Genomic DNA, 21,361 nt, shown 5'->3' with positions numbered 1-21,361 from the left:
GTTTCTGAAAAGCCTCCCTGGGCAAGTTGGAGCTTTTGCACGCTAATGCTGCCGTTGGCCACTAGAGGACCACATTGCAAATGTCTGATTTTGAGGAAACAAAGCATCCTTTCTGCTTTAAGTTTACCCAAAACTCCACACCAGCTTATCTGTCAGGCTGGTCTGGAGCCGCCCGAGTGTGGGAGGGTCAGTGGGGGCCCTGCTTGGGCAGAGACATTTAGGGTCACTCAGGGGAAGGCGTTCCCAGCCAGCCTCCCAGGAGAAAGCGCCACTGCCCGGCTAGTGCGAAGCCTTTCCAGCCGCTGGGGCCTCACATTTGTCTAGGGCTGCTTGCTCCCTGGGGCTTCTACCCCGGAAACCTGGTCATTGGCAGGGACAGCTAAGGTGCGACTCACACTGGAACGGCCAGTGGCTCTACCTCTGCTTTCTTCTCCTGCCACCTGGGTCTGGGTGGCGCCTTCATGGTTTCAGCTGAGGTCTCGGGCTCGTCACCCCACTGAGCTCTAACTGCAGCTCTGGGAAAGCTTGACAAACGGGGGCCACGCCTAACCCCAGGAGCCCTCTCCATCTGCCCCCCACCCAGCTCAACAGTGTCCCCTTGACACTCACAGGTTTTCCCAGGAGGCCCCGCACCACAAGGCGCTGTGCTGTCAGACACCACCAAACCCTGTGATGAGCTGAGGGGTTTTGCATGAAGCCCACGTCCCAGGGGATTCATCTGGAAATGGCCGCCCAGAGGCCAAGCCAAGTTGAGGGCCCACACAAAGGAAATGGGTTGAAATTCTTCCAGGTGGACACAGCACGGGCCACTGGGCAGCCGAGGCCGCATCACTTCAGGGCTCCTCACTAGGACAAGGTCCACCGGGTGGAGAGAAATGAGTACCTTCCCCTGCTCCTCATCCTCTGCTTGTCCCCAAGCACAAGCCCATGTCCCAGGACCTAAAGATGCTTCTCCTGGTTAAAAAACTAAACAAAACAAACAAACAAAACCCCACAGGCAGATCTTGTCCAAGAGAGCAGGGGCCATCTGGCCAATGGACAGGCCCAAGCCTCTCCCACCATCCAACCGAAGCAGAGACCCCCTAAGCCTGCCTCGGCTTCCCCCAGGCCAGGAGCTGGCTCCCAATCCTTTTAAAATGCTTCCCACTGAGGTCCAAAATGAAGGGCTGCAGACATAACGCTCCCAGCCCTGGAGTGCCCGGCACATGCCGAGTTTGTCACCGCAACACTTTGACCTTCCCAGCAGCCCTCTGGCCAGACTTGGACCTTCCGCAGACCTCAGTGAGGGCACAGGTCCTGAGGCCGGGCGAGGAAGAGCAGGACTTTGGAGCTGGCACAGGAGCCCTGTACTTACAGAACCTCTGGGGACTCTGCAGACCCAGGGATCGGCTCATGCACCCAGAGGCCAGGAAGAGACTTCTGCTGCCTTCTGAGAGCCCTCCCGGCCGGGCCTCAGCTAAGAACATTCCCAGGGGAGGAGGCCCGAGAGGTTTCCGTTCCACTGAAGGGACTGGACAAAGGGAGCTCGTGGCACTTTGGAAGAATGTTCCAGAAAAGGACAGGTTATAAACAGGGGTGGTGGTGAAGGAGCCGTCCTAGACAGAGCAAAGGCAGAAGTTACTGTGCATGAAGGAGCAGGCAGGGCACACACACACGCTGACTCCACCCGCTCCTCTCCCCACAAACCCCACCCTGGGGACAAGGTCCACAAAGCAGACGCAAGAAAGGAAAATCAGCTGCCAACGGAATGAAGCGGGGACTTCTCCCGGCCAGGTTCCTAACACAAGTCCGGGATCAGGTGAGAAAAAGCTGTCTCTGCTTCCTCCCCCCCACTATAATAAACACCCACATTGGAAATTCTTAATGGAAAAATACCCAGATGACAGCCACTGAGGTTAACGGGACCGTGATTACGCCACTCAGCCCGCCTGGCTGGCTCTTCAAAACTGAATTCCAGTTCCTGCCTTCTCTCAAGTGACTTCGTAGCTCACTGTCATTTCCGCTGCCCAGGGAAGTGGGAAGAGCACAAGAAATCAGGGTGATCCAACCTAGCTGGCGAGCTCCTGGCAGCCTGTGCCAGGTCTGTGGGCCTGCAGGCGGCAAGTGCCAGCAGAGGCCAATTGGGAGAGGGCAGCTAGATCACACCAGGACCAGGAAGGTCTTCTTCGTCTGTCTGAAACCCAAACTGAATTGAGTGTCCCTTGTTTTCATGTGCTAAATCTGGCCCAGATGGAGGACTGATCTCCAGGATATGCAGCCCTGGAGGCTGGCTGACAGCCGGTGGGCCAGGTCTGCAGTGGCCACAAAAGGGGCCGTAGCAGCTCATGCGGCTCAGGCCAGAACCCCTGTCTGGGAGGACTGGCCTCCCACTCCCAGCTCAGACAGAAGTCAACGTCTGAGGCCAACTTCCATCCTCCCTGTCCCCAAGAAGCAGACGCTCAAGGGCAAAGGCAACAGAGGCACGGCGAGTACCAGTTCAGTCCTGAGCTCTGCCCGCAGTCCCATCTCCCCCTGTTCTGGGGAGACTTAGCCTTTATTCAACCAATACATCCAAGTTCCAGGACCACATGCCCGGGCACCTCCGCCAGTTTCTGTTGAAGGCCTAGCCCTCTCATCTGACCCAGGGAGACACTCCATTCCTCCTTCTGGCCTGCATGCCTAGGAAGGGTTCCTGGGCTGAGACGGTGTCTGAATCCAGAGACATGGAGGTCCCGAGGACATGGAAAGGGGGAACCGGACAGGAGGCCAAAGGAAAGCAGCTGCTCGTCCCAATGGCTGAGTAACCCAGGGCAGGGACCAGAGGGGAAGCGCATCTCACAGGCCACAGTTAGAACAGAAAATTGCCCTCCTTCCCTGGGTTAGCAACTTAGAAACACAAATGTTCTGCTTAGCTGATCTTGGCTATGGGATGAAGAGCAGAGTCCACTTTGTTGGACTTAGGATAACTCTGGGATGGGGGTAGTGCTGGAATTACCTGGGATATCCCCAGCTACCCGGCCAGCCCATGACAGCAGGACCTTTGTGCTCGTCTGAATTTAGCTACAGTGGATACATAAATGTGCGTACTGGGTTAGCCAGTCCCAAGAGCTACATACTCAACGAGGCAAGAAGCCCAGATCACGGGCAACACCTCTTCAGAACATTTTGGTTCACAGTTTCTACAACCTTTTCAGCTAGAGACCAATGGTAGGAAGACAGGTTTGCTTCCCCACATCCCTGCCCTGAGAAGGATACTAAAAAGCACGAGGCTGTCAGAGGATGGACTGGAGGTGCTGTGACTTCTGAATTCACCAGACTTGAAGAATGGAAAACCTTTAGAACCCTGAAACCACCTCATTTCCCTCCAGACTGGATACTCTTAAAAATACAAGGAGAGGGGCCAGCACCGTGGCATAGTGGGTAAAGCTGCTGCCTGCAATGGTGGCATCCCATATGGGTGACAGTTCAAGTCCTGGCTGTTCCACTTCCGATCCAGCTCTCCGCTATGACCTGGGAAAGCAGAAGATGACCCAAGTCCTTGGGCCCCTGCACCCGCATGGGAGACCTGGAAGAAGCTCCTGGCTCCTGGCTTCAGATTGGCACAGCTCTGGCCGCCGCAGCCATCTGGGGATTGAACAAGTACATGGAAGACCTCTCTCTCTCTCTGCCTCTGCCCCTCTGTAACTCTGCCTTTCAAATAAATAAATGTATCTTAAAAAACAAACAAACAAACAAACAAAAACCATAAAAGCCAAAGCTCTCTAATGTGATTACAAAGTGACAACAGCCTGGCAGGCCCAGGGCAATGTGCTAACCCAGGGCTGTCTTCTCTACCTTAGCACTCAGCTTGCCCACTGCACTTCATGAGTGGCACGGTGGAAAATCTGGTGGACTAGACAAGGTCCTGAGACCTAATGAAAAAGAAAGCTTGTGGAGATCCAGTCTAATTGTTAAATTTAATGGTAAGGGCTTGGGTCTGCAGCCTATACTCCAACAGCAGGCAAGGGTGAAAGTCCAAAGAGAGAACGCCCAGTTAAACAAAAACAACAACAACAAATCAGCAAATACTGGGCACCACAGAAAGCTCTAATTTTTTTTTCTTGAAGTAACCTAAACTCTAGGGTTTAAATGATGCATCATCACACCTCCCTGGTGAGGTTGTAAGTTCTTAGAGGGCAGGAGCTGGTTCTACCCTCTGGCCCCAGCCAGGAATGGGCTCTGCCTGTCCTTTGCTCACAAAACCAAAGGGCTTGCTTTAGGACAGCTCACTAGTTCTGCTTCAGTTTTCCCTTTGAAGTTCAACAGCCACAGTTGATAGAGAGAGAAAGAGAGAAAGAGAGAGAGAGAGAGACAGAGAGAGAGAGAGAGAGGAAGGGAGGGAGGGAGGGAGGGAGGGAGGGAGGGAAAAAAAAAAAATCAAAGGAACAGAACCTGAAGTCCAATCTCCAGGCCTCTGAAAAGGATCCAGCTCCTAGGAGTACTATCCTCCGAGTGCCTCGGTGAGCTCCCTGAGGGCCATTATGAGACAGGCACCAACCCTGCCAGCTTTAAGACGCCCTTGATTTCACATTACAAATATTGGAATCTTATCCCTGGAAGACAAGAGAGACTCCCAGTGCCACCTTGGTTTCTATGGGTAAACAGCGAAACCCCAGAAAAACTTCTAGGGGAAGGCCTTATTCTCTGATGACTTTTGAAGCCAATAACCTCTCATGGAATCATGATTTCTGGCCACAAACCACCGACCCCGTTTCCTTGCAAACCCAGCCTGTTTCTCCTGTGCTCTGCACTTCCCAGCAGGCTCACGTGACCACACAGTCCGAAGGACAAGCACTGGGATCTGCTCCAGGCCTCGCCCTTCTAAGTGCATGATGCAAGGAAAGACAAATTTATGATGAGTTCTCAGGGGATGATAAACATGAAGTGAGCCAGGAGCAAATACGCATTTGAGTAATGTGAGCTTCTTTCATTTATGGCATCATTACATTTCTATCTGCAAGCAACAGCTTATCTTAAAAACACAAAACACTGCGGCATACTTTATGAAAAGCCCACGGACTGCTTTTAGAGCACTGTTCACAAGTCACGTGATTTGCTGAAATCCAATAGAAGCCGGCACAGCACAACTCGCTCAGCCAAGTCCTGTGCAGCGTTCATCTCCTGGGATTCTCCAGGGACGCTCAGTGGAAGGTGCTTCTTCAGGGTGACAGGATTTGGCCAGAAGGCAAGCGACAGCCCAGCTGGCCCTCAGGCTTGCCAGCACATGCAAGCCAACCCCTCAGCAGCAGACGGTTCATCAGCTACAGATCAGCCCTTTCCCCCAAAGAAAAGCTGGCAATTACTTTCACAACTGGAGGGTGGTGAGGGTGACCATACCCTGTGTCGAGAGAGATTTCTTCTTAGGAGCAAGAGCACCTTTGGGGACTCTGGGGATCTTAACGCCCTCCTGAGCGAGAACTCACTTGAGGACCAGGCCATCAAGCCAGCAGAGTGGACCGCTGCTGTGTCTCATGGACCCAGCTGCCCCATTCATGGACAAATGCTTGTCCTCATTTCCTCTCTTTTAGTCCAGGGCTTTGGAACTGGTGGTGAGAGAAACAGAACAAGTGCCGGTAACACCGCTGCCAGGGACTGATACTCACACTGTGGGTGCCACATGATGTCTGGATTCTACACTGGACACTCCGAAAGGAACCCACGAGCTTGCCTGGCCAATCATCTTCATGAGAGGGGTTGTCCACGCAAGAGGCACTGACCACCAGACAAGGGAAAAGCTGTTGATAAGGGGGCACACACAAGCCCGGGCGGGGGACTCTCAGTAAAGCAGCCACAGGGGAGTAACGCGGGAGGCCTGCCCTCCTCCAGCACGAGTGCAGGCCCCTGCAACCTTCTTTCCTAAGTAGTTCACTCTGGGCTCATGTTCTTCTCGCCACGCCGGTGGACTTCAACAGAACAGCAAGCTAATGAATCCTGGATTAAGAGCAGATGACGTGGGGAACGGTCTTAGACCACTATGCTCCAAGGCAGCCAGAGAAGAGGGAGGCCACAGAGTGCTTGTTACCTTACCCAGAAATCTGAAATCACCTAAGGCTGACATTGGCTTTCACACCCAAACTTGAAAATCAAGTGTGGCTCTGCTCTGTGGAACATCGTATCTAAATAAAAGTAACTGCCAAAGGCTTCGTGTCCTTGCTCATTGGGGTATGCTTTTAATCACTTAAGGTTGATTTAACCAAATCACAGACGTCTATATATAGCCTCTCATTCTCTGGCCTAAGAGCTAGTGATGGCATTTCCCCCCAATACACAAATAAAAATTAAAACAAAATTTCAAAGCAAAAAAATGAAAGAAAAGTAAACAATAAAAAGAAAAGAATGTTGAAAAGAAATACAAATCAAAGAAATTTATTGGTATTGACAAAAATACACAATACAAAAAACGAAACAAACAAAACACAATGGAAACAAAGCCAGAAGCCCCACCCAGCGGGCCCATGTGCCTGATGTACTGCCAGTGCCATCCCGGACGCCCCGACGCAGAGCACTAATTCATGAGGACCTCCATCTGCACCAGCCTCGCGTTGGTGTCCCCAGATGTGCGGTAGGGAATCATCCCGGCAAAGGTAATCAGGGCCCGGGCTTGACTTCGGAGTTGCTGAGAAAGGAGGAGGAAGAGAAGAAAGCTGGTTAGCTCGCGAGTCTGGGTACAATCCTGGGAACCACCACCATGCTCTTCCCTTTCCTGCCTGCGGTACCAGGAACAGATCGCTGGTGGGTGGATGCCAGTGCTGCCCTCCCCTGTCACATTGCTTCAGCATGTGCTAGCAAACCTTGTCCACAGGGCGCCTGTTCCACCGGGTGTCAAGGCCTAAGGTTGCCAGGCAAGCTGCCTAACCACCGCACATCTGTCTAGCTCTTGACACAGCCCTAAGCTTCAGAGCTGCCTGCTCCAGTCCTCCCCTCACCTCTCTCTTCCTCCCTCTTTCCTTTAAACCACTTCTGGGGCAGGCAACTTTGACTCACCCCATCCCTACCGTTCAGAGAAAGCAGCAGAGTGGTGGGGGAGGAAGACAGGAGAAGGGCTTTACTCCTGATGTGTAAAATTAAGTGTCCAACAAAGACTGAAACACACAAGATGCCCCAGAGATAGTCCCTTCCAATGTGGAAAGGGCCTGTAGGCCACCTGCTCCTCTCAGTGGGACAGAATACCAGCAGTGGCCACCATTTCAATACTCACACCCACCAACGGCACTGCACTGGGTCCCTCTCATCATAAACAGACTCTCACTCTGAGGTAAGTGCAGTGAGCCCACCCACCACCAGCAGGTGCCCACCACGGGCAGGTGGCAGAGCAGCAGACAACCCTGGTCCCACATGCGTGGGCTTAAGGCCTCAGTGGGCGACTTCTGAGAACTGTCACCCCATTCCCAAAAGTGACTAGGGTGGCCTTCAGCTACTGCTACTCAACAGAGTTCAGTCAACAATCATGCCTGTGAGGGTCACAGTGGGCATAGCCCACAGACATCCTTGGAGTAGACGACAGTATTTTAAGATTCCTTGACTGCCAGCATCAGGCCTGGGAGACAGACACTGTCCTGACAGTCTCATCAAAAAGTATCTGAAGGGGCCAGTGCTGTGGAGCTGTAGGTTAAGCCTCCACCTGCGGCATCAGCCCTCCAAATGGGTGCCTCCTCTTCCAATCTAGCTCCCTGCTAATGGGCCTGGGAAAACAGCAGAAGATGGCCCACCTGCCAGGGCCCCTGCACCCATGTGGGAGACCCAGAAGAAGCTCCTGGATCCTGGCTTTGGCTTGGTTCAACTCTGCCATTGCAGCCACTTGGGGAATGAACCAGCAGATGGAAGACCTCTCTCTGTCTCTCCTCTCAAATAAATAAATAAATCTCTAAAAAATGTATATGAAAAAGTTGAGGGAAAAGTAATTTTTAAAAATACCACCAGACTGACCAGGCTTCTGGTTTAACTGGGCCACACATCTTTGTGCTTTTGCTAAATCAATCAGACTGCATAGGTGGCCTGAGTCCCAGAGTTCTTATCTAGGTGTACTCAGCCTGAGCCATGTACATGGCTGGCAGCAGAAGGGGCGCAGGCTCAGGTATGGGACAGACCTGGCTCTCAGGCCTGGGCCCTCCACCTACCCTGCCGAGGCGCTCACAACCACAAGCTGCATCCCAGCTTCACGCCTGTTTCCTCAGCTGGAGTAAGTGGACAATTACGTTGCCCCAGCGACCTTTTAAGGGTGTTTGTGGGCCTCAGAGGAGAGCAGAAACAAGGGTTTGTATGATCCATGCACTGGTCACAAATAAAGGATGATTTTGATGAATGCGGAGACTCACAAAATAACCTCACACAATATTTCTAAATTAGCAGGAAATCTCTGTGAAATCAACCACAAATACAGTGCGCTGTTTGATTTTTAAAAGGTATTTGCAGATGTAGCACTTCTTTTTTAAGCATGCAAACAGCAGCAATCCCATTAACACTTTCCTTGGGAGAGCTGCCAGGTCGCAAGGGAAAGAGCAGTGTCAGGTCGTGGGGTCTCCTAAGAGTGCAACAGATTCCACACCAGGAAGGAGCTCTCAGCAACATTCTTCATGAATGCTGGGGTCTTACAGAGTCACGGTCCTCGATGACTCGCTGGGGCCTGGATGCTGAGGATGGACTGGTCCCCTTGAGCCTCTTAAACTGTGTGAACAAGATGTTCATGGTGGCGAGAAGCACTTCTGAAAGGTTGTGCCTGATCTGTACAGAAACAAATACATGGAGTCAGGAAAAAAACCAACTCTCAGGCCAGCTACACGTGAAGGGTGGGTGGCTGCTCCAGGAGGCCTGGTCACACCATACCCCACACCCGCCAGTGGAGAGCTACAAGGTCACCAAGAAGGAGCTGAGAGCTGATGGCACTGACATCAAGTGTCAGCGCAGCCCCCTGGCAACTTCCGATGCAGCTCCCTGCTAATGACCTGGAAAAGCAGAGGATGACGGCCCAAATGCTTGGGCCCCTACCACGCAAATGTGAGAGCTGGAGTTCCAGGTTCCTGGCTTGGCCTGGCTAAGCCTCAGCTTTTGCAGCCATTTGGGGAGTGAACCAGTGGGTGGAAGATCTCTGTCTCTTCCTAACTCTGACTTTCAAATAAATGAGTAAGTCTTGAGGGGAAAAAAAAAAAAAGAACTTGGGGTTGCATATCAGTAGGTGAGGGTATGCACCCTAGTTCTCCACAGTCTGCAGCACCCACACAGCTCACAGCCTCAGAACCACTGCTGTCTCCACTAGAGCGGCACAGCCCGCCGGAGTTCTTGGAAGCACCTGCAAGGACAGGCTCCGGTGCTCCACTTTATTGTCGCCCTCGAGGCAGTGAATGCTGCAGTCAGGGAAGGGCAACGTGGCTAAGGGCAGAGAGAACCTGCGGCAGGCAGGCATGAAAGGGTCAGCGAGAAGCAAGACCTCCTGAACTACGTGTGTCACAGTAGCCAGAGCCACTCAAAGTTGGCCTCAAACAAAAACGAGCATTTACAAGGCATTTGCTTAAAGAGGAGCCACTAACGTGGAACTGCACTATTGACATCGCAGGACCAGGCAGCTGCTTCAGGGTCTGGCATCTGTGGTTCTAGAGAGCTTTACACGACTGCACACAGCAATGACCAGGGGAGTCCAGGCCACAGCCCAGTCCAGGGCACAGCCCAATCTTCGGTGGTAGGGCCTGGGCATGAAGAGTTCTTCAGTTCTCCTAGATTCCAGCGAGCAGCCCAGCTGAGCACCCCCAGGCTAGACAGAGGCAACATGCTTTTAAAAACTCTACAGTGGCTCCGGGGCCCACAGGCACAGTCACTGCACTGGCTTCTTTAGAAACAATACAGCCCAGGAGGGAAGGGATGGCAGTGGATCCGTAACTACTGGAAGAAGATCAGAGTTAGGCACTGAGCCACCCTCTAAGACAAGTGAATAACAAAAGACTTAAACCAGACTCCAGAGGATCTGGTTTTAACCAGAAACCCATTGTTCCTGAAGTAACTGTATATTCTGAAGCAGGAATTCAGACAATAATCTGAAGGGGATGTGGACACTTGTGGAAAAACCAGGTCTGAAACTGAACCTGTCTCTAAAAACCCAGTCTCATGGTTACTTTTAATTTTTGTTTCTCATTTGCCATCCTGTATTCACCTTTTTAATATATATTTTTTAAATGTATTTATTTATTTGAAAGTCAGAGTTATACACAGAGAAAAAGAGAGGCAGAGAGAGAGAGGTCTTCCATCTACTGGTTCACTCCCCAATTGGCCGCAACAGCCGGAGCTGCACCAATCCAAAGCCAGAAGTCAGGAGCTTCCTCCAGGTCTTCCCACTTGGCTACAGGGGCCCAAGGACTTGGGCTATCTTCTACTGCTTTCCCAGGCCATAACAGAGAGCTGGATCAGAAGTGGAGCAGCCAGGACTGGAAGCGGTACTGCAGGCGCCGGCTTTACCCGCTACGCCACAGCGCCGGCCTCAAGTAGAACTCTTTTAAAGCTACTATCAACATTAAGACTAAAAGGTCCCTGAAGAAGTGGGGAGAAATGAATTCCGTCACTCAGGAAGAGAACTCACTTCATCACTGAAGTTTCTGAAGGCCGCCACTCTCTCTTCCACACTTTCCTGGTTCAAGGGCACCAACTTCAAGCGATCAATTATCTGTTTAAAACAAACCACCCCAGCCACATATGTCATAGCTCTCACAGTCACTTCATCTCCTACACAAACAGCACACAGCATGTTCAAAAAGTGCTTCTGAACAGCAAACGCTCTTCTCTCTCACACACAGAAAGGCTTTGATGCCAACTTGCTAATTTGATTCTTATCCTCGTTTTCTGGCATAATTCTAAAATTCATAGATTTAGACTTCTTTGAGAAACCTCTTGGTTTTCAGATTAAAGGAGAGAGGAACAGAAAGAAGAACAAAAAAGCAACAGAGAAAATCCCTTTAAGTTCCTAGGATCATCCTTGTCCTTCTTCATTTGATACACATATCAGTGACATTTCCTTTGTTTTAAATGTACTCCAGGAAGCATTTTGAATTTTTAAGGGCATACATTAACCTGTACTTCAAACACCCCTCCTGAAACTTACATCAAAGGCTCTGTCAATATGACCACTGTGATACTCGTCAAAAAAGGTGATCAAATCCAACAGAAGGTAGAATGTGGAGTCCACAAATTTATTTGCACTTATTCCCTGAGCCCTGTATCTGAAAGACAAAAAATAAGTGGGCATGGGGAAAGGTGTCTTAATGAACTTGCAGGTAATTTCTAACTGTGCAACACAATTTAAAATGCATCAAGCCTCTGGACCTGAGGGGAACCAAGGAGCAGGAAACAGTGTTTACTGGAAATGGCCACGCACTGATGGGAGATCTGGTACAGAGCCATCAGCAAATACTGTTCACGAAGCACGGTTTCCTAGCCTCGACCATCATCTCAGCATTCATGCGTCCAGGAAGAGGAGCTCCTGATGAGCAAAACGCCTGGTGCCATCTCTGGGGAATGTCTGCTCCGTGGAGAGAAGTCATGCTCCTTTGTATGACCCCAAAGCTAGTTCCCAGCAGTGTCACCTTATGAGGGGCAACTATAGGATACAAAAAACAGGATCCTGGCCTGGGCCTGGGAGTTAAATCGGCAAAGTTTGAGAACTGAGTTGACTCAAGGGGAGGAGGTGGGTTCTGAGGAATGGGCCTGACTCTTCTAAAAAAAAAAAAACAAACCCCATCCAGCCATCACTGGTGTTGTTCCTCAATGCTCTGAGATGGTCAAAGTATGCACGACAGCCTTTAGAGCTCTGTAACGCCTGGAATTACATCTAATGTGCACAGCTAGAATGTCAGCATACCCTTTCACACCACCCTCTTTGGTAAAAACATTAAAAGACTTCTGACAGTAGCCAGTGTGGGTTCTGATGTGGGGACATGGCGCTCTCACAGCAGGACAGGAGGCACATAAGTTAGAAGAGTCACTTCAGAGAGCTGCTTTCTGTGACTTTTTGGGTGGGCGCCCTCAGGGCCCCACGGCACCAGCTCCCAGCCTTACCGCTCGGCAATGGAGAGGGCCATGTTCTTGAGCCTCTCCTTGTTGGACTGAGGTGCGCTGATCTGGGGGACGACAGGGCTCAGCAGTTTGTTCATCAGCTCCAGCACCTTATCAGCGTTCTGTTCACGTTTTGAGATCAAAGAAATAACCAATGAAGGAAAAACTACATAATCAAAACAAAACGGGCAGTTTTCGGAGGTGATGGAGGAAAATGTTCTACATCTGGGAGCAGGTTACATAGACAACATACCTACGGAAAATCCACTGAGCTGAATACCCTTAACATTGGCACATTTTTCTCTTAGTTATACCTCAATCAAAATGTTTATTAAATTAAAAAATCATGATGGATAACCCTCTTTTTGCCTCCTCTTAGCTGAATGGGGTGAATGCGATCACATAATCTGAATAGCCATCATGTGTTCTGACGTGCTCACCCACTCCCAGCCGTCTGAGAAGGCCCAGCTGAGGCACCACTCCCCAGCACGCTCTGTTCAGCAGTGTCTTGGAACTGCCCACAAGTCAGGCGCGATGGCATTTTTACTGCAGCTTCACCATCGGAATGTGAGGGATGCTTATTCGGAGGTCGAGTGAGACAACAATTCAATGCCTGCAGGACAACCGCTCAGTATGTTGCTTTTATTTGGCCAGAAATGCCTTATGGGCAAAAATAATTCTGTAAAATGGGAATTTCACCCTGGATCATTAAGTGCCTAACTGCTGGGAGAAAATGCCTCAACAGGGAGATTGCTACAGCAATGGCATTGCTGAAATATTTGTGTATTGAATGGCAAAAGGCCAACAGATCAATCAAGTGCAGAAGAAGGAAAAGGGTGCATTTTACCTTGGCAAGGTCATAAAGCTTTGCTGCTTCTTCAAACAGTCCTTTATTTTCTGCCACGGAAGCAACTTTGTTGATAATAGGCTTTGTGTCGCTAGTGAACTTATCTATGACTCCAGGCTGACAAGACAAATTACGGAGGGGGAGGAAGAGAGAGAAATGGATGCACAGAGCTATTATTTTAAGCACTGAGAAGTAACTGCGAGCCAAAAAAATACTTTAACTGAAAACGCTTGCCCTGAGCAATGCATGTTCATCAGTGAGACCTGGCTTTCCTGAGGATACCAGGTCCTCCTGGAACTACAAAAGGGATCAATGGAACCATACACAAAGAGCAGACTCGCTGGAGACAGAGGAGTCAGAAATCTGACACCCATGCTTTCTAATTTTCAAAAACAACACAGTAGATGAAATTATCTGTGATGTTAGGTTCGCTGAGGAGTAGGAACCAGGGAGAAAAACCCAAAGGCCTGGAGAAAATATCTGCAAGACTCAGGATTTGCTCTCTACAACAGATAGCAAAAGAACTCAGGGGTAAAACAAAATGCATGGCAATGATATCAGGACATCCAAAAAAGACCCACAAAAATCCACTCCCTTACCACTCAACAGCAACCAAATGGTAGAAGAGAAGAGAAGGGAGGCCCTAGGAACCATGGGAGAGCAGAGGTGGACTGAGTGACATCTTTGACTCTCCATCAGTGCTGGACCAAGTCAGGCTGACCTGTTCTGGCCATTCTGGAGGCAGCTGGGAGATCAGGGAAGAGCAGGGGCTCTCAGGGCTGAAGGACGGGGTTCCGACTCCAGTCCCCTTCTTACCACCTGTGTGACCTGAGAATAACCCCCCTGTCTCCATCTCCTCAACTGGAAGACACAGATAATTACAGTTTCCTCCCTACTGGGTTATTGTGGCAATTAAATAAGGAGCTACATGCAAAGTGCTCAGCTCGGTGCCCAGCTACTGTCACCATCCAAGAAGCATGGGAGATGGCCCCTCTTCTGAGCCACACAGTAGGAGCAGTACGACTTCTTCTGGAGACCACTGGGCCAGCCACTCGTTTTTACAAATGAGAAGAGTGAGCAGCCAAGGGGCCAAGGGTTTTCTCAAGGCCACAGCAAGAGCTGGGGTCAGCACTGGCTGCTGACAAGAGGATTTCTTCACCTTCTACTCTGACACCCAGGAAGCATCACAAGGCTCAGGGACTCGCTGAGGCTCCCTTACGGAGCTACATTTCCAGGGTCAGTATTGAGTTCTGGGCCCTCAGAATGGCCTTTCCAGGGAGATCAAGTCCATTTCTGACTTCTCCATCTGGGCAGAGTAGGATAATAATCAATTTTTTTCTTTTTTTAAATCTTCTGACCCAAAGAATGGCAGAAATGTAACCTTAGCCTACAAAATGGCAGGCACGAACCAATGAGTAGTCTGAACATAAAAAAGCTATGGAACTGCAGATTTATGTAAATGTGTATAAAATCAAAGTCATCAAGTAGGTCTATAATTTTCATGCTCCGTTTGTTTCTTAAATTACATACACTTCATTCAGCTTTGGAGCTTCAGTTTCCTGGCTCCTAAAACCCAACTATACTCTGTGCCCTGACTGCAATGCAAGTTAACCCTCCTCTAACATCTGACTCACCTTCCGACTGCCATCATTCTCCAGTTTCCCAAGGATCATATCAAACTGGGGAGAGAAAAGAAAGTTTATCAATTTATTGGACAAGGATATAAACATAATCAAGAATTCTCCAGAGACTACAGGGGAAGAAAACGGAGGGATGGGAGAAGCCTTACGTTAACTAAGAAACATGAGACTGAAATCAGTATTTTCATTGTTAGACACCAAGGAAACCTTCATAACCACCCCCACTCAGGCCGAACCACACTGAGGTAAATGAACCTGCATTCCCATGAGACGTGCATGTGGAACCAGGGGCAGCTGACCTACCTCTCGGCTTTCTATCACCAGCTCACTCACACAGCGCAGAAACATGTTTTCTCCTTGACTATCTTTCTCGTCCCTGTATAGGGATAACAGCAACTCAGTCTCGGGTATGGACTGGCGGTCTCTACCAGTCTTTCTCAGAATGGCAGAAATCAATACTAGCTGAAGTAAGTGGTCAAAAGCAAACTTCACCTGAGGAAGTAAAAGTACTGGAGGGCTTCCCTTGGGTCCGTGGACTCAAACTTCCGGGTGTAGAGCATGAGTAGCCGCACAAAGTTCAATCGTCGCATGCAGGGAGGGTCCCCGGGCTCATGGCTGACTGCGTCGTAGGGGAAAGAATGGGTCACAACCACACTGTCCCTCTGACGCATGCAACCCAACAATCATGGAAGCTAAATCCATAGACCCAGCAGCGTCTACTCCTGCAGCTTAGACAACGTTTGCCAGTGCGAGCTTTGGTCAATTCTCTCTACCACCCTGTCCTCAATTTCTCACCAAGGATGCAGCATGGAAAACAGACCTTTGTGGTAAATTCCTAGTCCACTGGTCTTGAAATGAAAAGATAGTACAATTGACCAATACAGCATGTACTCCGAGAGGATTTCACTGTGCTAAGAAGGAATCCGAATGCATCCATTCATTTCTCTCTCACCACGTGGCGGAACGTACAGAAGATGGCTGGCTGGGGTTGCTGGTGTCAAGGCCAGAGCCCTAACGGGATCCAGAGTCACCACTCTAAGGACTGCTTCTCCCGCATCACCCTCCAGACACAACGCTAGCACTCTGAGAACACACCAGGGAGAATGACCGGGGGGCAGGAGGTGGGGGTGGGTGGGGTAACACAAGAAACACAACACTAATCTCCAGAAAGCTCAACTATTTGTAATGCTCAGCAATGACTGGCAGTTTGCCCAAATCCTATTGGCTACAGTTCTACGGCCACTGTCCCTGATGGGCGATGTTCTGTGATACCACCACCACTAACCCAGCCAGGAATACTCACGGAGCTGAGCGCTCTGTCCCGAGGATTTTAAAAGCAGCTTCAGCTCAAATAGCACCAGTGCCACGTGGACGGCATGGCAGCGCAGGCGCTCCATGCGGAAGAGGAAGGCAATCGCTGCTTCAAACTGCGCTGTCAGGAACAGAACTTGGAAGTAGAGAAAGGGCTGCTGGTTCACCGTGAAGTGGGACTCACCTGGGGGAAGAGATGGAGGGGACTCAGAAGCGTGCTGCCCACCTCAGGACCTGGGCAGCTGTCCTGCGTGCCTCTAGGCCTTGCCTTTTGGGAAGGAAGCTCCTGCACAAGCCCGAGTTAACGAAGGGGCCCCGGACACAGAGAAGTGCCATGGAAAATGTGACCTGGTTCTTCCACCCTAACCTCCCCACAAGATTGGCAATTAAGGGCTGTGCTGTGAAACCCAAACTGTTTGCATCAGGTGAGAGAGAAACAGAGATAAGGACTTCAGAATGGACTAGCAGGGACTGTTCGTGTCCTGTTTCCTGAGAAGAGGCATTCAGTAAGGGGAGAAGAGAAAACAAGGAAGAAGCTTCCATTCACTTACAGTCACAGAAATCTGGACTGCTGACCACAAGTCAGAATTTCTTCTTTCCAAAATTTTTAAACAATGAGCAGAAAGAAGTATTTTTCTCTCCTTTGTGCTCATAGTTACTGGCAACACATACCAGGAAGCAACAGCTAAATCCTCTTTATGTCTCCTCCTGTGCAAACCTCCACTACAGAACACAATGGGTCAGAGAACACAGTTCACTGTGTAAGACCATGTACTCCCTAAGTCACACACAGCTGTGTGGGGTTCTGCCTGAGAGACAGCTCAGAGATGAAGGATTTTCCCCAGAGAAGAAGAGGTGGGAGTGTCTAGGGTCTTACCATAGTCTTCCAACAACTGCTTCTGGAACTGAGAGAGAGTGAGCCTGTCTTGCGGGGAACTGGTGCCATCATCATCGAAACACACTTGGTTCAACTAAATCCCCAAAAGAAACACACGTATCAGTGCAAACTACACCCTGAGCCCTAAGTGCAGAGCTGCAGCTGCTCAGTGCTGCGGGCTGATGGCTGTGCTGCAGGTGGTGGTTATTAACTGGGGAACACAATGGAAAATGGCACCAGGAGACTGAATCCACCGCCCCATCACCCAGTCATACGTTAGCAGGGAAATCTGCATGGGGAGCATGAGCAGAGGGAAGAGGGAAAGCCCGCTGGACAGAGAAGTGGCACCTGCCTTCAGCCACAGGTAGTCCTCAGTTTTGTCTGCCACTTCACTCTGGTTGTCGGTGATGTCGCATCTGCCAATGATACAGTACACAGCTCGCTTGTAGGGATCCGTGTTGTTCCTGAGGGCTCTGCGGTAGTGAAGTCGGAGCTTGTTTTCCGTGGCTGGGGACAATCTGAAGAAATAAGGGAATAGGCGGACACAGTATAAACTCTCAAGGGCACATGAAAGCACTCTAGGTCCCATGGACGTAACAAAATTAGGAAGCCTTCCTTCATCCAAGGTACAGATGCGGTCCCGGCCCTGCCCCTCAGAACCACTGCTCAATGTGACTTCTAAGTACCACCACCTGCATGCCTTTGCCTCTGTCCTTGTTCAGCTGTGGAGACCTGCAGAAGCAGGTCAGAAATGTGAGACACTCCAGCTTCCAGCAGCCCTCAAGCAGGGTGGGCCAGGAGTCCTTCCCTTAACCACTGCAGCTGCTCCCTGGCCTCCAATGCATATGGGGCTGCCTCCCAGACGAACTACTTGCACGCAAATCCTTTTCCTGGGGGGTCCTTCTGGAGGAACCCTAAGATATTGAACTTGAAAATGACCAAGACAGGGGCTTGTAGTCTGACACAATCTCCTGACATGGCATTTTCAACACAACCAAGAAAAGGACCCCTAGTGTTGCACAGATACACATGGAATAGCCACCACTATTACTTCTACACATAAATACATATATGAGAGTACTTCAAAAAGTTCGGGCCGGCGCCGCGGCTCACTAGGCTAATCCTCCACCTGCGGCGCCGGCACACCGGGTTCTAGTCCGGTTGGGGCGCCAGATTCTGTCCCAGTTGCCCCTCTTCCAGGCCAGCTCTCTGCTGTGGCCAGGGAGTGCAGTGGAGGATGGCCCAAGTGCTTGGGCCCTGTACCCCATGGGAGACCAGGAGAAGCACCTGGCTCCTGCCATCGGATCAGCGCGGTGCGCCGGCCGCAGCACGCCAGCCACGGCGGCCATTGGAGGGTGAACCAACGGCAAAAGGAAGACCTTTCTCTCTCTCTCTCTCTCTCTCTCTCTCTCTCACTGTCCACTCTGCCTGTCCAAAAAAAAAAAAAAAAAAAAAAAAAAACCAACGTTCATAGGGACTAGAATTAAATGGTAAGTTTATTTCAGTGTCAAAAATTTTGAAATACATGCATAGCAGCGGTCTTTTAAAAAGTTCACGGAAAGGTTGGGCATTTGGCATAGTCATTACGATGTCACTGGGGAAGACTATTCCGTATCAGAGTGCCTGTGTTGGAGTGAGTCCTGGCTCTGCTTGAGCCCAGCTTCCCGTGAATGCACACCCGGAGAGGCAGCAGGTGAGGGCTCCAGTAGCTGGGTCCCTGACACCTACATGAGAGACTCAGACTGAGCTCCAGGCTCCTGGCTTCAGCCTGGCCCAGCCCCAGCTGTTGTAGGCATCTGGAGAATGAACCACTGGCCAGAAGATACCTCCCTCTCTCTCTCAGATACAAAACTGAAAATGAGTAAGTAAAAAGTTCATAGAAATTATGTATTATGCAAAAAATAGGAATCTCAAAAATATGTACACCAAAAGAACCATCTTTTAATCCCATTTTCTATGAACTTTTTGAAGTAGTCTCAAATACGAACTGGGTTTAAACATGAATTTAAGTCCAATTATGTTAGCAAAGTCCAAAGAAAAACTCAACACAAGAGAACCTGAGGAAAAAAGCTCAGTAAATTAATCCAGTTATTATATTTCAAGATTATTAATTCCTAATTCTAGCCTTTGAATTATGAACTGTATGACAACATATTTCCATACAGGGCTGACCAGAAAAAGCTCTGAGTATTAAAAAGTATAATTAAAAAATGCCCGATTTTATAAGGCGTCCTTGTCAAGCTTCAGCTCTGCAGAGTCGGTGAAATCACACTGCCCAGCCCAGTCCTTCTCACTGTTACTGAACACGCCCCAGGCACAGCCACATGCATGTCCACACGTCAGCTGCAGGCCTCTGCATGCTCACTTGCTATTCCTGAGAGCTCTACTTGCTTTCTAAACCTCGTTTTTGCCCTAGCAGAAGTGCACTTGGAGCATGTGCAGGGAAAAGAACAGCACCAGTGGAGGCCACCCCTCTAACTGCACACGGCTCCTTCTGGCTACGCCATCTCATTCACCGAACCTTCTGTCCTTGCTGTTCATGTACTCCTGGAACCAAGTTTTAAACTCTCCCAGCTGGTGCTGAGCTCGATTAACCACTTGTGAAGCGGCAAGCAGGTCTCCACAGCGCATGCAGTAATAAATTAGTGCCCACACAGGATGGCCTTCCACTTCTCCGTCCTGAAAGAGGAAAGACACGTTCAAGAGAATTGAACAGAAGCTAACTGACTGTTTTTGACGTACCAACACCTACTAAGCCCCTCTCCCTGTACTAAGTCACTTAACCTTCACAACCCCACCAGGCAAGAACTGTTAACAGCCTCCTCCTCCTCCTCCTCTCTGTCCACAAAGAAGCTGAGGCACTTGGAGGTTAGGTCATTTGTCCAAGGTAAGCTGGTAAGTGGCAGCGGCTCAGCTCTAAATACCTTACTTGCTGCACAGCCAGCCCAGTGGCTTCCCCTGGGAACCTCAGTGGCCTGCAGTGACCAGGTGACATGTTCTTCTGCGGTAACTGACAGACATGCACTCCCACAATCCCTACAAAGTCAGGGCTAAAGGCGTCACTGACCAGGAAGAGACTATCATGGTAATACCTGAGTTTACATATTGTTAACTACACCACTAGCCAACTGCTTACTCTGCCAGGCACCAGGGATCTGAAAGGCAGCTCTGTTCTACTCTCCTCTGCTCTGGTCACCTGCCGGTGCAGCAGACCTACGCATGCCCTTCTCTGCTTCTCCCCACTCCTATTCAGAACAGTGGACCACAGACATCTTTTCCTGGCCCTTGCTCTGTGGCAGACTCTTTCTAAAGCCCTAATTTATCATGTCACTTGCTCACCCAAACTCCTTTGAGCTGAAAAGTCTAAGGTTCTTAGCCTGGCATTCAAGGCCTTCATACTCCTGACACTGACGCTCCAGATCCTCTTTCCAGCTTCCAGGTTTTTGTTCCTGCTGTTTTCCCCTCCTGAAATTCCCCTTTCCTAGACTGCAGTCTGGTGAACACTTATTTTTTAAAAGCAAGCGAGACTTGAGGCTGGTGCTGTGGCATAGTAGGTTAATCCTCTGCCTCCAGTGCCGGCATCCATATGGGCGCCGGTATCCCATATGGGTGCCAGTTCTAGTCCTGGCTGCTCCTCTTCCGATCCAGCTCTCTGCTACGGCTTGGGAAAGCACTGGACTATGGCCCATCTGCTTGGGCCCCTGAACCCACGTGGGAGACCCAGAGGAAGCTCCTGACTCCTGGTTTCGGATAGACCCAGCTCCGCCCACTGTGGCCATTTGGGGAGTGAACCAGCAGATCAAAGACCTTTCTCTTTGTCTCTTCCTCTCACTGTCTGTAATTCTCTCAAATAAATGAATGAAAATCTTAAAAAAAAAAAAAAAAAAAAAAAAAGCAAGACTCTCATCTGCTTTATGAAGCCAGCCTCCCTTTATCTAATTATCTCAGTCACATACCTGGAATCCCACACCCTTGGTACAAAGCTCCAGTACATGTTGTACGGTGATCAATGATAAGATAATTCTTTCAGCTGGATTGTGAGCTGGGAAGAGGGTACACGCCCCAAAAGTCATACCCAACTGCAATCTTCCAGCTGTTCTGGTCAAAAATCTCAGAAGTCATCCCTGACTCTGCCTTCATAGCCCCACCCAAGGTCATCAGCAAGTCCTCACAGCTCAACTTGCCTGACACATTTAGACTGGAGGACACCTTCCACCTCCCTGCTCCTTCACCTTGGGCTGAGCAGCCACCACCACTCACTTGGGCTCTTTACTGCCACCAGCCCAAGAGGCATTCAGCTGCTGTCCTCAGCAGCTCCCCACCCCTTCCTTGGTCTCTTTTCCATACGGCAGTTTCCCCACATATCCTGCCTTTAACTGAAAATGCAATCTGAGAGCAACTGCTCTGGGGTATAACTGATCACACAGAGAACGGTGTCCATACCTGAAGTCCAGGCAAGGGAGCTGGAAGTTTAATGTTCAGGAAACTCCGAACCAACTGGTAAGTTCCAGGCACGCCACCCAACTGGGCCTGATGCAGATTTCCAAAGACAGTCACAAGGGTGTAATTCTTGTAACTGGAAAAAACACAAAAAGGAAAACAATGGGGAGGTTGAAAACATCTATTGCACACATC

At 50.0% G+C, this 21,361-nt stretch overlaps 1 protein-coding gene across 1 annotated transcript in view; it reads right to left on the bottom strand.

Moving 5' to 3' along the window:
* Positions 1-6,368: 6,368 nt before the first annotated feature.
* The window catches only part of NUP93 (nucleoporin 93), a 118,526-nt gene continuing 103,533 nt past the window's right edge, over positions 6,369-21,361 (bottom strand). The window contains exons 9-22 of the mRNA XM_062176601.1: positions 21,170-21,302; positions 19,248-19,405; positions 17,079-17,244; positions 16,727-16,820; positions 15,842-16,033; positions 15,031-15,157; positions 14,842-14,914; positions 14,533-14,577; positions 12,899-13,015; positions 12,055-12,173; positions 11,102-11,219; positions 10,583-10,666; positions 8,611-8,739; positions 6,369-6,634 (exon numbers count right to left, since the gene is read on the bottom strand). Of these exons, the coding sequence (XP_062032585.1) occupies positions 6,524-6,634; positions 8,611-8,739; positions 10,583-10,666; positions 11,102-11,219; positions 12,055-12,173; positions 12,899-13,015; positions 14,533-14,577; positions 14,842-14,914; positions 15,031-15,157; positions 15,842-16,033; positions 16,727-16,820; positions 17,079-17,244; positions 19,248-19,405; positions 21,170-21,302 (1,666 nt within the window). The 3' untranslated portion in view covers positions 6,369-6,523. The remainder of the gene's footprint in view (positions 6,635-8,610; positions 8,740-10,582; positions 10,667-11,101; positions 11,220-12,054; positions 12,174-12,898; positions 13,016-14,532; positions 14,578-14,841; positions 14,915-15,030; positions 15,158-15,841; positions 16,034-16,726; positions 16,821-17,078; positions 17,245-19,247; positions 19,406-21,169; positions 21,303-21,361) is intronic.

Source organism: Lepus europaeus, chromosome 19 (assembly GCF_033115175.1).
Source record: "Lepus europaeus isolate LE1 chromosome 19, mLepTim1.pri, whole genome shotgun sequence".
NCBI classification, from domain to species: Eukaryota; Metazoa; Chordata; class Mammalia; order Lagomorpha; family Leporidae; genus Lepus; species Lepus europaeus.
Note: the sequence above shows the minus strand (reverse complement) of the source record. Positions and strands in the feature narration are given on the sequence as shown.